This window comes from Lynx rufus, unplaced genomic scaffold, assembly GCF_022079265.1.
Source record: "Lynx rufus isolate CCGP_SWC_20201006 ecotype Redwood Valley unplaced genomic scaffold, mLynRuf1.p SCAF_5, whole genome shotgun sequence".
In the NCBI taxonomy this organism is placed as follows: Eukaryota; Metazoa; Chordata; class Mammalia; order Carnivora; family Felidae; genus Lynx; species Lynx rufus.
Genome location: NW_025814867.1, coordinates 92,394,199 through 92,410,368, shown reverse-complemented (window position 1 = coordinate 92,410,368; position 16,170 = coordinate 92,394,199). Strand labels below are relative to the sequence as shown.

Below are 16,170 nucleotides of genomic sequence, written 5' to 3'. Positions count from 1 at the left end.
CAAAGTTTCTAAAAGAAACAGGAGAAAACCTGTATAATCTGAGATTAGGCAAAGAGTTGTTAAGACTTGATACCCAAAGCACAATATGTAAAAGAAAAAATTGAGAAATCAGACTGCATCAAGACGAAAAACTAATGCTTGAAAGATAACTGGTAAGAGAATAAAAAGACAATCTATAGACGGAGAGAAAAAAAATTTCGAATCAGACATCTTACAAAGTGTTACTGTGTTAGGTATATTCCTGTGATTGATGTAACATTTCACACTAAAAGTGAAGTAATCTGGGCTTACCCATTTGTTACCAACACTCCAGTTGGCACCAAATCCCTGTTGAGAGCTTCCAATGACCAACGATACAAGTTTTGGGATGACTTCTTATTTGTTAAGTCATGTACTAAAATAATACCTAAAATAATCAAAGAAACTCACGTCAATACTCCAACAATTTCTCTTCACTTTACAACTGGCAAAGTGAGGCTAAGTAAATACAAGGTTGCTGAATAAACCTAGCATTCTAGGATGATTAACAAACACAGGCACAATTAATTTAAAATTTGCTCTACAAATTTCTACAAATCATTAATTACAAAATTTTCTTTGTCAGTTATATAACCCTTTTTAATTCTATAGGGGCTGGCAAAATGTCAGTAAACTTTTAGAATGTCTTTTCTGCTTTTTTTTTTTTTCTTTTTTTTTTTTTTTCCAACGTTTATTTATTTTTGGGACAGAGAGACAGAGCATGAACGGGGGAGGGGCAGAAAGAGAGGGAGACACAGAATCGGAAACAGGCTCCAGGTCTGCTTTTCTTTATTAAACACTTGATGAGTGCTTCTTCTGCCTGGTCCTAACTATAGAACTACCTCATCAATGAAAGGAATCAAAACTATTTCAAGTATTTAAGAAATTATATTCCTACAAAAGCTAATTGTTTCGGCACTGTGCATAGTACCATCATAGATATCACACATACACCACTACTTAATAAAATATTAAATAATAAAAATTTATTAAAAATGTATTTATTTAATTTGATATAATTGCTATTTTGCAGCTGACAAAATGTAAATCACCTGAGCCTAATTAACTCAAAAGTCTAATCTTTTAGTTCTTTGAATTAATGACTAGCTATGAAAGCTTGATATCTATGAGATACTTAGTTAATAGAGCAAAAGAACTATGTCACTAGAAGAAGGTAGGAAAAGCCAGTCAAAAAGTATGAATAGTAGAAAATAGGTGGACTTCTGAGAGATTGAGAAAAATAACAAAATGTAATGAGGTTCAGAAATACAATTAAATAGAATCAGGTATAGCAGACAAAAATGCAGAGCAGGTAGACAAAAGAGGAAAATGCATAGTAGAGTTTAGAGTATCATCATGTGGTTAGAAGACTACAGATTTTCAAACCCTCAACCATTTCCTATGTTACCTAGATTCTACTATGAAGAGATGATGTGAAATTGATGATTCCTCTGTCTTCAAGATGTGAGATATGTCAATTTGAAAAAGAAGGGCAGAAAAGTTAGAACTATTTGGCTTCTCCGATTTTTACAGACATTTGTGCAAATAACGTGCTTGTGCAAGTTACAGCTTGCTCAGATAAATCTGTATCCTCCTGGCATCTGGAACAAATAGAGAAATACAGATCTGACACTTGCCCTGTATTCAATTGTACTCACTCTACTTTCCTCAATAATGGGTTCTATTAGGCATTAAGGACACATGATACAGGATAGATTTAAAAAGAGCTACCATTAAAGGATATAGCTAATATCTACTCAGCACTTATATGCTACACATTGTGCCTTATATGTGTTCTATAATTTGATTTCAGAACATCCCTCATGTTAGGTAAGAATTATCATCTTCATTGTACACGTGTGGAAACTAAAGCTCAGAGAGGCTGAGCAACTTGCTCTAAATCACATGGTAAGTGAGTTAGGCAGAATTTGAACTCAGGTAACTAACAGCAAAAGATTGGGGGAAAGCAGAATTAAGTCAAAGGAGTGGCTTTTTCTCCTCTCCCTAACTTCCCAGATATAAATCTCAAAAAATTATGGGTGAGGCTTTTGGTTGGGAGATGCAAGGATTACAAAGGCCTAGATGAGCTATTAGCTGAATAGGGAGGAGTTTATTTTTGGAGGCTCTCTCTTTAAGGCTTTTGAGCTTTTAAGGACATTTGAGCACCCTTTTTCTTTATTTTCCAATGAGCTGAAAGTTCTTTCTTGGTAGATTATGGGCTATAAGGGCCACAGTGGAGCCCAAAGGAAAGAAGTCGGTGTGACAGTTAATCAGAATATGTTCTAACCTTCAAAAGGGGCACAGACACTTTACAGGTTTCCTTCAGGGACCACCAGCCTAGTTCATCACAGTGGGAGAAAGGTAGGGTTTGAGGGAAGAAAGTAACTGTTAAGAGTAAAGACTGTGCATTTGAATGGAGTGATCCTTCTGCTCTGTTTCTTGAGAAACCAAGGATGGTAGATGGAGTAAAGAATCTTCAGTGCTTCTACTAAGAGAAATGTTCCAGAGCTAAGGTGAAAGACCATAAAAATTGGCCTTTCTTAACAGGGATTTCTTTTTAAACTTTAAGAAAGAGGAATATATCTCAGTTTTGTCATATATGCAAATTAACATATATTATTAACATAATATATATGCAACTATTTCAATAATATTCAAGGAAGAGACAAATCACTAATGAATAGTAGGTATAAAAAAGATAAATAAATATGGATTTAGATGGACTTCTTCAGCACTTAGTAAGTTCACAACTCAGAACTCCATAGTTTCTAGGATTTAAATGGTCTTTATTATGTATTTATAATTTTGATCTTAACTCTTTCTCAAAAAGATCTAAACGGCAAAAGTGTCGTATATCCAAACCTGCTTTGCCAGATCAGAGTGGTAGCAACTTTGTCAAGTCATTTGATTGATATAATCCAAGTTTATCACTTGATTCTAGATCTAAACCAGGCCTCATTTCCTTCTCTTCTGTTCTCTAAGAAGTCACTGAACACTACACCAGTCTTACCTTACTGTTTTTCTCATTTATATACATTCTATTAATATATGCCATTATCATGTATTTTCTTGCATGACAATATCATATATTAGTGTCACCATCTTGTAACTGTTTTGTTCCATTTATGAATGTTTTGTTTCTTCAAATAGATTGTGACACTTCAGGTCTGAACGAACACAACTCATCCTGTATTTTATAGTATGTATTCAATGGCCATCTCTACTTCTTGTTGTAGTATCCACAACACCTTATGATATGGGAAGATAAGATATTGAAAGGGGGCTATAAGAACGAAGAAGGTACTGAATAATTGCAATGTTTACCTAATATTGAATGTGATCTAAGCATAGTATAAATGAGGTGCAATTAAGAGCTAAGCATCTACCAGAAGGAAAAGGGTGAGATGGCAAATCTTTTTTTTCTTAATTTTTTCTTTAATGTTTATTTATTTTTGAGAGAGAGAGAGGGAGAGACAGAACATGAACAGGGGAGGAGCACAGAGATAGGGACAGAGAATCAGAAGCAGGCTCCAGGCTCTGAGCTGTCAGCACAGAGCCCAACATGGGGCTCAAACTCACAAACTGTGAGACCATGGCCTGAGCCGAAGTCAGACACTTAACTGACTGAGCCACCCAGGTGCCCCGTGAAACACCAAATCTTGTACATCAAAGACAAGTTGGGATTATATTTCACAGTAAAAGAAAAAAAAAAGTGCTTTAAAAAAATGAACTAAGAAAGGGGCAGAAGAAAAAAAAACTCTATAGGTAAATTATAGCTCTCAGTGGTTTAGTCCCTTGACACAGTAGGTGCTTTGTGCATTCCAGTTATGTCCTCGATTATACACCTCCACCTGGAAGTCTGCTCCAGGTATCTCTCTCTCTCAAAAATAAATAAACATTAAGAAAAAAATAAAATGTGATATGCAGACTTAAAGAGCTGTCAGTACATTAGATCTTCCTTAAAATAAGATGTGTCTAGCATCCCATAGCATATTCTATTATCTGATTATCTGTACTCCTAGACCATTAATATATAGTAGAAATAAAAAATGCTTTACCATTTACAGAGTTGTAGAACACTGCTCTTGTGCTTTTCACACTGCTGGCACTGCCCACAGAGCCTCCAACATCCCATAATTCTATATAGTAGGTCTTCTCTTCTGGGGTTCCTTCTTTGTAGTCATGAACCTAACAAATCAATCCATCAAAATAATTATTATAACCACTAAAGACACTAGGAGCACCCTCATTCCAGTTTAAAGTACTGGACATTCCATTTCAGCATGGCTCTTTCGTATCATTCTCATACCACCTCTCTCTGATCACCACCTGTCTTTCAAGAGTCCTCCCTCTAATACTCTCTCATACAACAATCCTAACATTTACAGCTCTCCCTCCATTTCCAAATCTTCACTTCCTGTGGATAAATGCCATAATTCATCACTTCAGTCACTCCTTTGCCCCTCTCTTGCACTGTGTTCATCTGACCAAATTCCAACCTTGACTATATCCACCTTTTCTCCAATTCCATGCCTGTAACCCAGCTTAGCTGAATGTGAAACTCAGAAAAATACACATTCAAGCTGACTGGATTCATTTTAAATTCCAGTCTACCTTTGGGGCTGCCCTTTAATAAGTTTCATAGTCCATTTCCTCTTTTCCTTTCCTAGATAACTATTTCACAATTTCTCTTCTTTTTCAAATTTCCAAAATCTTTTCCCTATCCTTAAGAACAGGTAAGAACCTTGCTTCCTGAGACAGAAGCAATCGGAAGAGAATTTCGACAGCCTGTTCTTCACATATCTATCCACCTCCCCGCATCTGTGCCCATATAATCTGCTTTTCCTCCAGCCATTACAGAGAAACTCTGTGTCCCCAAGGCCAAATCCCCTTCTTCTTTATGCCTGAGATCCTATGTCCCTTTTCTTATCAAAGGTGTAGTTCTATCAATTCTCCTTTTTTATCATCAAATATTCCCTCTCTGTTGAATAAGTCCTATCAGCATACAAACATGCCATAATTTTTCCCATCTTAAAATAAGCTTCTCTTGAACTCAAGTCCTCTTCCAGCTACCATACCACTTCTCTATTCCTTTTTACAGCAAAAGTTCTCCAGAGAGGTGTCTATTCTCAAGTCTCTAATTCTTTTCCTTACATTCTCTTTTGAACTCATTCCTGTCACACTTGTGCACCAATCACTCCACTAAAACATTCCTTGTCAAGGTCACCAATGGCTTCCACATTGCTAAATCCAAAGATCAACGAATGAGCAGTTTTCATCTTACCTTCCCAACTGATACAAATAATTACTCTTTGGCTTTGAAGTACATAGCTTCCAGGTTATTGTGCTCTCCTGGTTTTCTTCCCATTTCACTGGCTAATCCTTTTCAGTCTCCATTGGGGTGATCTTTACCTCCCTAATTGTTGGAGCATCCCAAGGTTTAGTTCTTGGATCTCTTTTCTTTATCAATACTGGCTCTCTTGACAACTTCATTTAATCTTATGATTTAAAATTTTTTTTTTTCAACGTTTATTTATTTTTGGGACAGAGAGAGACAGAGCATGAACGGGGGAGGGGCAGAGAGAGAGGGAGACACAGCATCGGAAACAGGCTCCAAGCTCTGAGCCATCAGCCCAGAGCCTGACGCGGGGCTCGAACTCACGGACCGCGAGATCGTGACCTGGCTGAAGTCGGACGCTTAACCGACTGCGCCACCCAGGCGCCCCTAATCTTATGATTTTAAATGTCATTATTATGTTGATGAATTCCAAATTTATATCCATCCTGGACTAGTCCCTTGAACTTCAGGCTACCATATCCACTAGACTACAATTTGGATGTCTAACAGGCACCTCAAATTTAACATATCTGAAAATAATTTCCTGATCTTCCTCTTAAGACTATTCTTCTCCCAGTAAAAGGCAATTCCATCCTTCCCATTACTCAAAGGACCAAAAACTTAAGAGTGATCTTTAACTCATTTCATACTGCATATCTGATTTGTCAGAAAATCCTATTGCTTTTGTCTTAAAAATATATCAAAAATCAGTTCATTTCTCACCATCTCCACTATTAGCATCCAGGTCAAAGCCTTGATCCATCTCTTTGCCTCAATTAATGCAATCATCTCCTAAATGATCTCCCCACTACAGCCTTGCCTACTCATTTCTCCCCCTTTTGCACCCCTCTTCCCATTTGTTTTTCATATAGTAATTAGCATGATCCTTTTAAATGCAAGTTAGATCACATCCCCTTCTGCTAAAAACCCTCTAGGAGACATTCTTAGAGTAAACTCTAAAGTCTCTCCTTCCTCAGGAGCACCTAGGTGGCTTAGTTGGTTAAGCATCAGACTTCAGCGTAGGTCATGACCTCACAGTTTGTGAGTTTGAGCCCCATGTCGGGCTCTGTGCTGATGCTCAGAACCTGGAGCCTGCTTCAGATTCTGTGTCTCCCTCTCTCTGTGCCTCCTCCACTCACACTCTGTGTCTCTCTCTCTCTCTCCTTTTCTCTCAAAAATAAACATTAATAAAAAAAATAAAGTCTCTCCCTTTCTCATGATCTAGACTCTACAGCCATTTATTGACTATACTATATAACTATTCAGAAATAGATTCTGATATATGGGAACTATATGTATTAGAATATAGCTAAGAGCCAGATTATAGTGTGGTGGTTGGGAGGTGTGCATCAGAATCTTCCAAGAATTTTTAAAAAAATATATGTTCCAACAAAAGGAAATATAAGCAAGTGGAACTACATCAAATGAAAGAGCTTCTACACAGCAAAGGAAACCATCAAAAAAGTGAAAAGGCAATCTATGGAATGGGAGAAAATACATGCCAATCATATATCTGATAGGGGTTAATGTCCAAAATATATAAGAACGCACACAACTAAATAGCAAAAAAACAAGCAATCTGATTTAAATAGATCAAAGGAACTGAAGAGACATTTTTCCAAAAAAGACATACAATGGCCAACAAGTACATGAATAAGTCCTCGACATCACTAATCAGGGAAATACAAATCAAAAACTACAATGAGGTATCACCTCACACCCGTTAGAATGACTGTCATAAAAAAGACAAGAGATCAGGTGCCTGGGTGGCTCAATTAGTTAAGCATCTGACTACTGACTTTGGCTCAGGTCATGATCTCAAGGTTCGTGGGTTTGAGCCCCATGTCCGGCTCTGCACTGACAGTGTGGAGCCTGCCTGGGATTCTCTCTCTCTCTCTCTCTCTCTCTCTCTCTCTCTGCCGCTCTCTTGATCTTTCTCTCAAAATAAATTAAAAAAAATTTAAAAACAAAAAAAGATAAGAGATAACAAGTGTGGGCAAGGATGTGGATGAAAAAAAGCTCTTGTGCACTGCTGGTAGGAATGTATATTAGTACGACGACTATGAAAAACAGTATGGAAGTTCCTTAAAAAATTAAAAATAAAACTAAACTACCACATAATCCAGTAATGCCACTTCTGGGGATTTATTCAAAAGAAATGAAAACAGGATATTGAAGAGATATCTGGACTCTCATGTTCACTGCACAATAGCCAAGGTATGAAAACAATCTAAGTGCATGTCAATCAATGGATGATTGATAAAGAAGATATGGTGTGTACATACACATACATAGACACTGGAATATTATTCAGCCAGGAGGAAAGGAAATCCTGCCGTTTGCAAATACATGGATGGGCCTCAAGGGAATTACGCTAAGTGAAAAGAGTCAGATAAAGACAAATCGTGCATGGCACTACTTACATGTGGAATCTAAATAAAAAGTCAAACTTCTAGAAACAGACAGTAGAAATGTAGTTGCCAGGAGTTGGGAATGGGTAAAGATTGGGAAAAAGGAACAGAGTTTATAAGATGAATAGATCTTAGGATCTAATTTAAAACATGGTAACTATAATTGATAACTTTGCATTATATAACTGAAATAAGCTAAGAGAGTAGAACTTAAATGTTCCAAATAAATACATAAATAAATAAGTGAGCAAGTACGTGACAGATGTGTTAACTACGTAGATGAGAAGAATCTTTTCATGATGTCTATCAAATCACCAACGATATACACTTTAAATATCTTACAATTTTATGTGTTAATTATACCTCGGTAACAATGAAAAAAAAAAAAGAGAGAGAAAAAAGTCCTTAAAGAAAAAAAAAAAAAAAAGAATAAGCCAGACTTACTGAATCAGGACCTTTGGGATTTAGCTCATGCATAATTTGAACCATTCTCCAAATGATTTTGCCATAACCCCTAGTTAAGAACTGCTGATTTTATAAAATGGAACTATTTTGGTTATCAGGAGGCCTAGATTATACTCTTGATTGCCACTGATTATCCCTGATATTTTTGATCCTCAGTTTCTTTGCCTATAAAATGAAGTTGTATTATATACACTTAGTGGCTGTGAAATAATAAAAAGCAAGATAGCTAAGTGGTTAAAAATAGATGTCATAAAATGTACTAAAACTCATATATTTAACAGAATGCATCACACTTTTTACTTATTCACGTATTTTTGTCCAAATACTTTTAAGGAAAAATTTAAGTAAGATACTCTACATACCGTCACATTGACAAGAGAAGACCATTATCAGATTGACAACAAAGAGGATAGGACAAAAAAATGAGAATAACAAAATCATAGCAGTTGTGCAGCCCTGTGGATGATGAAAATTACTCCTGTATATTGTGATAAAAGGTATCACTATTTTGCTGTATGGTGAAAGAACTGATAATATGTGATCATGCTAAGTCATCAATAAAAAAGTTAAACTAGGGGCATCGGTGGATTACCAGTGAAGCATCCAACTCTTTATTTTGGCTCAGGTCATGATCTCATGGTTCATGAGACTGAGCCCCGCATTGGGCTCTGCACTGACAGTGGGATTCTCTTGGGATTTTCTCCCTCTCTCTCTCTCTCTCTCTCTGCTCCTCTCTCTCCACTCTTCCCCTCTCAAAACAAAGAAATAAATAAACATTAAAAGAAAGTTTAACTCTGTGAGATTTGTTTGAAAACACAGGGAAATGTATATTTTATAAATATTTCCAAGCTAAGCCACTGGAAAGGGTCAATTATCTGTTATTGAAAAGCTGCTTCACTTTAGTGAACCTTTCTTGATTCTGCCTCCTTTCCCCATCTAAAACCAACCAGAGCCAGTTAGATACTATATTTGCTCCCATAACACCCTGGTAAGAAGTTATTATCCATCTATCATTTCACTAACCATATTGTATAATTTATCTGTTGATGTATATTCTATTAGACTGTAAGCCTAAGGGAAGAAGTCATGCATTATTCATATTGGTAGACCAAGAAAATAGCATAATACCTGGCACATATTAGATGCTTGGATATGTTTGTTTAAATCAATGAATAAATTCAGAATATTTCATCTTCCAAGGGTTTATTACATTGGATTTCTTATTTGACTGAATTCCAGTGCTTCTCAAGTACAATTCTGAAAATGAACTAAATCAGAACGAATAGAAACCTTGTTAAAAATTAGATTCAAGTTGCATTTTTGATTTCTTAAACAAAAATTAGATTCTTAGACTGTCCCTGAAGCTTCTGGGATGGGGCTCAAAAATCTGTACTTTTACAGACAGATCCCTAGGTCATTCTGACATATAATTAAGTTTGGCAATCAATGAAGGACATCACTTTTTTTCTCTAAAATTATTTCAAATGTCTAATGTTGCCTCCCCTAAAAGACTGTACAGTGACTTCCAAGAATAGCAATCATGTAATACATATGTAGCATGCCCTCTTAGTCTTGCAATGTACTAGGTCTGTTAGCCAGCTTGCTCTGGCTACATATCCTCACTCCCAAGCCACATGGATGTCCTCATCTATACTCTTTCCTACCACAGAATACCTTCCCTAATCAATTCTTTCATTGTCTCCTTCCAGAATTACAAGAGAAGGTACCCTTCTTCCTTTCCAACTTGCTCAACTAATATTTAGCTTAACTTAATTCAAATGGAATGAGTCCTAAGAATTTTAAACCAGTGGCTTATAGTTTGTAGCTATGACATATCTTTCATATGGGTGAGTGGTCTCCAAGGGAAAACTTGACATTACAACAAGTATTGCTCTGGATACAGTAAGTGGTCAATTGGTGCAATGCTAAGAGCCCAGCATGACTGAGAGTAATGGCAAATTATAAGAAATATGTTTTATATTTAAATCAGGTCATCAAGTATCTGATACTTTAAGTCATTAAAGACTTGACAGCTATGCAAGCAAGGGTTTTCTCAAAATGTAGCAACAGTATATGCTGCTAATTAAGTGGGAAAAGGAACCAGACTCCTCAATGCTGCTGTCACTTTGGTACTTCTCATTTACTCACCTTTTGATTTTTTATTAAAAACTATATCAAGACTGGGGCGCCTGGGTGGCGCAGTCGGTTAAGCGTCCGACTTCAGCCAGGTCACGATCTCGCGGTCCGTGAGTTCGAGCCCCGCGTCAGGCTCTGGGCTGATGGCTCAGAGCCTGGAGCCTGTTTCCGATTCTGTGTCTCCCTCTCTCTCTGCCCCTCCCCCGTTCATGCTCTGTCTCTCTCTGTCCCCCAAAAAATAAATAAACGTTGGAAAAAAAAATTAAAAAAAAAAAAACTATATCAAGACTAAGTACGAAAGGCTTTACCTCATTTGAGGAGTTTACCTATTACTTGTAACTTTTATTTAAATTTTTTTAAGGTTTAGTTATTTTTTGATGGAGAGAGAGACAGAGCATAAGTTGGGGAGGGGCAGAGAGAGAGAGGGAGACACAGAATCCAAAACAGGCTCCAGGCTCTGAGCTGTCAGCACAGAGCCAGATGCGGGGCTCAAACCCATTAGCTGTGAGATCATGACCTGAGCTGAAGTCAGATGCCCAACCAACTGAGCCACCCAGGTGCCCCTATTATTTGTAACTTTTATAAAGCATGAAGAGGCTCTCTGCTCTTCCTCCACCCTTTTATTTAAAAAAAAAATTTAAGTTTATTTATTTATTTATTATTTATTTATTTATTTTGAGAGAAAGAGAGAGAGAGAGCATGAGCAGGGGAGGGGCAGAGAGAGGGAGAGAGAGAGAACCCCAAGCGGGCTCTGCACAAACTGTAAGATCATGACCTGAGCCGAAACCAGGAGTCAGGCGCTTAACCAACTGAGCCATCCAGGTGCCCCTGCTCTTCCCCCTTTGACAGACAGCAACATCTTCTGATGCAGTGCCAGCCACATCCCTGAGACACAATGGTGAAGCCTGGAGTAAATGGATTTGGCCATATTGGGCGCCTGGTCACCACGGTTCCTTTTAACTCTGGCAAAGTGGATACTGTTGTCATCAATGACCCCTTCGTTGACCTTAACAACATGGACATGTTCCAGTATGATTCCACCCATGGCAAACTCAACAGCACAGTCAAGGCTGAGAATGGGAAACTTGCCATCAATGAAAAGCCTAATTCTGTCTTCTAGGAGCAAGATATCGCTAACATCAAATGGAGTGATGCTGATGCTGAGTATGTTGTGGAGTCCACTGGGTCTTCATCACCATGGAGAAAGCTGGGGCTCACTTGAAGGATAGGGCCAAGAGGGTCATCATCTCTGCCCCTTCTGCTGATGTGCCCAAGTTTGTGATGGGCATGAACCATGAGAAATACGACAACTCCCTCAAGATTGTTAGCAATGCCTCCTGCACCACCAACTACTTTGCACCTCTGGCCAAGGTCATCTGTGACAACTGTGGGATCATGGAGGGACACATGACCATAGTGCATGCCATCACTGCCACCCAGAAGACCATGGGTGGTCCCTCTAAGAAGCTGTGGCATGATGGCCACGGGGCTGCACAGAATACCATAACTGCTTCTATTGGCACCACCAAGGCTATGGGTAAGGTCATCCCTGAGCTGAATGGGAAACTCACTGGCATGGCCTTCCATGTCCCTACCCTCAGCGTGTTAGTCATGGATTTGACCTGCCACCTAGAGAAACCTGCCAAACACAATGACATCAAGAAGGTGGGGAAGCAGGGATCAGAGGACCCCTCAAGGGCATCTGGGGCTACACTGAGGACCAGGTTGTCTCCTGCAACTTTAACAGTGACACCCACTCTTCCAATGCTGGGCTGGCATTGCCTTCAATCACCACTTTGTCAAGCTCATTTCCTGGTATGACAATGAATTTGGCTATGGCAATGGGTGGTAGACCTTATGGTCCACATGGGCTCTAAGGAGTAAGAGCTCCCTGGACCACCAGCACCAATGAAAGCAAGAAGAGAGAGGCCCTCAGCTGCTGGGAAGTCCTTGGCCCAACCCATTCCCCAACACACTGAGAATCTTCTGACCTCTATACAGTTTCCATTCCAGACCCCCCAAAGAAGGGGAGGAGTTTGGGGACCCCTACCTTGTCATGTACCATCAAAAAAGTATACTGCCAAACTTGTCTAATTTGCTGCTATACTTCCAATTCCTTGCAGTGTCTGAAACTCGGGAGGCATGTAATATATGTACTAAAGGAACAAATGGATGAATGAAAAATATAAAGGTTACTGCTAATTGCCTCTTCCTTTCTAGTAATCTTATTTTTCCTTTAGCCAAGCTCATTTCCCCTATTTAAAAAAAAGACTGTTGCTTTCCCTTCTATTCTGTACCCATTCACTCCCTTATTTAACCTCTAAACTTTGTGAAAGATGGATTTAAACTTGTCTCTATTTCCTCTTTGCCTACTCACATCATTTGGTTTCTACTACTAACTTTCCATTGCAAGGTCAAAGGTCAAAGGTCAGGATTGACTTCATCATCATCATTTTTTCCCTCTCTCTCAGTTCTTACACCTCTATAGCATTTCATATCAAAACTCATTCTCTCCTTCATGAAATTCTCATCTCCATTTACTCTTGTGGTATTTCATCATCTTGGCTATCTTGTTACCTCTTTGATCAATCTTTCTCTGACCTCTCTTCTCATCTTCAACTCTCCAAATATACCCCAAGGTTTTCTCTCAGGTCTTCTCTTTCTAAATTTGCTTTTTGGAAAAACTCACCATCTCTCACGGTCTGGGATTATATCTATATAGATGAGTCCAATTTAGAATTCTCTCTTAAGCTTCCCTACCTCATCTCTGAATGCCTTCTGGACAGTTTCAGTTGGAGAGCTCATAGATACTTCCCTTCATCATGTCCAGTAGTGAATTTATTATCATTTAGTTCTCTTTCACCTATAATATATATCCCCCTTCTTGAGGAATAGTCAGTCCATTTGTCCATTGTCCAGGCCACCTGTTCAATCATTGACACTCAATATAATTTTCCATTCTTTACAAGCACCTGAACTTTTTCTCTTGAACTGCTATTAACACTTAACCTTCTCTATAAATGTTGTCTATCAGTGCTGTCTCAGAATGTTCGGCAATGATGGAAATGTCCAATACAGTAACCACTGGCAACATGTTACTATTGGGCAGGTCAAATGTTGCTAGTTTGTTTAACTGAGGAACTAAAATTTTATTTTATTTTATTTTATTTTATTTTTTATTTTTTTCAACGTTTATTTATTTTTGGGACAGAGAGAGACAGAGCATGAACGGGGGAGGGGCAGAGAGAGAGGGAGACACAGCATCGGAAACAGGCTCCAGGCTCTGAGCCATCAGCCCAGAGCCCGACGCGGGGCTCGAACTCCCGGACCGCGAGATCGTGACCTGGCTGAAGTCGGACGCTTAACCGACTGCGCCACCCAGGCGCCCCTAAAATTTTAATTTAATTTAATTTAAATTTAAATTGCCACAATTAGTCTAGTGGTTACTGTATTTAACAGCAGAATACTTTTTTCTTAATACCATTCTGGAACATGAGGCAGTACAGAATAGTGCTCAAGAGCACAGGCTCTTGAACCAGACCACCTGGGGTTGAATTCCAACCCATCACTAACTAGCAATGTGACCTTGGACAAGACATTTAACACCTCTGTGCCTCTACTGCTTCATGTATCAAATAGGGGCACTAAGAGCACCTATCTGGAAGGGTTGTTGTGGGAATCACTTGAATTAGTTTGTAAAATCGGTGCTTAGGCAAAGTAAGCCATCATTCAGTACTATTGTTATTTATTTCTTTAAAAAAATTTTTTTTAACATTTATTTATTTTTGAGAGGCAGAAAGAGACAGCGTGCAAAAGAGGCAGAAGGACAGAGACAGAAGAAGGCACGGAATCCGAAGCAGGCTCCAGGCTCTGAGCAAGCTGTCAGCACAGAGCCCGATGAGGGGCTCGAACCCACGAACCATGAGATCATGACCTGAGCTGAAGTCAGACACTTAACCGACTGAGCCACCCAGGCACCCCAGTATGTTATTTTTAAAATTATTCATATATATGAACTTTGTGCCACCTACTAGATCCTACTTCACATTCTTAGTGAGGATAGAGATTGTCTTTTCTTTTTAAATTTCTCCTCAGTGCTTGCACATTATTATGCTGCCCAAAGAGGAAGTCAATAAATATTGATTGTATGCAATGTGTAAATTAGAGAGTTAAAATCCCATTAAAATGAACAATAAATTACACGTCAATTTCCTTATTTATAATTTGCGAAAAGATTAAAATTCTGTAAGTCTTGTTTTCATGATTAAGAGTAGCCATGCATTTATATTAGTCCCATTAGACTTGGGGCAACAAAATTAGAAGACAGTCATGAATGAAGAACACTGTAAAATAAAACTTTTCCCTTTTCCCTTCAATTCAGTTATGAATACCTCTCCAATGCATACTAAATCCAAAATGTTAGTAATTACTGAGTACATACATTAAGCTCATTAGTTTCACCCAATACTTGAATTAAACAATTACATTATCACCTTTATTATCTCTATTTTTAGTAAGCTCTTAGATGTAAAATGAGCTAAAATAGGCAATTGTTTCTAAGAGTTTTGAAAAGAGTGTATTAACACATCTACCTGGATTCTGGAGATACCCTCTCTCTGGTTTCAATAACATAGAAGCTATAACTGCAATACAAAAGCTGCTACAGAAGAAAGTATTCCAAGCTATTTAGGTAACGGTTTTTATCAGATTTAATCATTCTTGCTAGAGGGAAGAACTGTTTACTTTATTACAACAGTAGTCAAAACAGTAGTCAAAAAACATTACATGTCTATGACAACTTTCCTTAAGATTATCATTTACAAATGCCTTTCACTTATGTTGTCATTCAAGAAATGCATTCTTCTCAAAGATGAAAGACAGAGACCAACTAGCTCAAGACACAGTGAAGAGTTATAACTTTCACCTCCATATGCCCTATTCTTCAACAATAATGCAGTTCAGGCCAGCCTGGCTTTATAGGAGTCAGTTAGTACCAGACTCATTCCAGTAAAATCAGTCACAGTATAACATAACCTACAAACCTGAAGGCTAGCTAAAGCAGGCATTATTTACCTATATTCTGTAGAGGATAAACTAAGGCTCAGAGAAGTAAACTGATTACTCCAAAGTCACTCTTGAGGAAGCAAAAGGCAATATGGGAACTGACCCAGGAAGTGGGAGTTTAAATCTAAGTTTCTTTTCAATATTATGCTTTCCCACAGAAAGGGATTGTGAAAAGTCCAAAAGGAAATTCGGTCCAGAACTTGCTATTGGCAAGCTGCCAAATGAACTCATTATCTAGTATTTGTTTTTCTCCTATATCCAAGAATTTGGGAACATAGCAGGCTGAAATGACACATACAGGTCCCCTCTGACTTCAAATTCACAGAAATGCCATAGAAATATTTTTATAAAATAAAGAGGACAAGTTCAAGAAAATAAAGGGAAATCCTGAGATGCCAGAAATGAAGAACTTAAAATTAGAGTGAGAAGTGGGAACTGACCCAGATTCAGAGGAGACAGCTTCAGGGGCTGGTCCCTGGAGTTTTAGTGTCCATCCAGGAATAGAGATCTGTTTTCTGGCTTTTTTTTTTTTTTTAATGTTTATTTATTTTTGAGAGAGAAAGAAAGACAGAGAGAGGCTGAGAGAGAGAGGTAGAGAGAGAGGGAGACAGACAATCTGAAGCAGGCTCTGTGCTGTCAATGCAGAGCCCGACATGGGTCTCAATCTCATGATCATGACCCGAGATGAAGTTGGATGCTTAACTGACTGAGCTACCCAGGTGCCCCTGTTTTCTGGCT

At 38.3% G+C, this 16,170-nt stretch overlaps 1 protein-coding gene and 1 pseudogene across 1 annotated transcript in view; one reads left to right on the top strand and one right to left on the bottom strand.

The window, feature by feature from the left end:
• The window catches only part of RABL3 (RAB, member of RAS oncogene family like 3), a 40,028-nt gene that overhangs the window by 16,851 nt on the left and 7,007 nt on the right, over positions 1-16,170 (bottom strand). Inside the window, exons 3-4 of the mRNA XM_047099461.1 lie at positions 4,077-4,206; positions 292-406 (exon numbers count right to left, since the gene is read on the bottom strand). Of these exons, the coding sequence (XP_046955417.1) occupies positions 292-406; positions 4,077-4,206 (245 nt within the window). The remainder of the gene's footprint in view (positions 1-291; positions 407-4,076; positions 4,207-16,170) is intronic.
• LOC124526448 (glyceraldehyde-3-phosphate dehydrogenase-like) lies at positions 11,234-12,252 on the top strand (annotated as a pseudogene).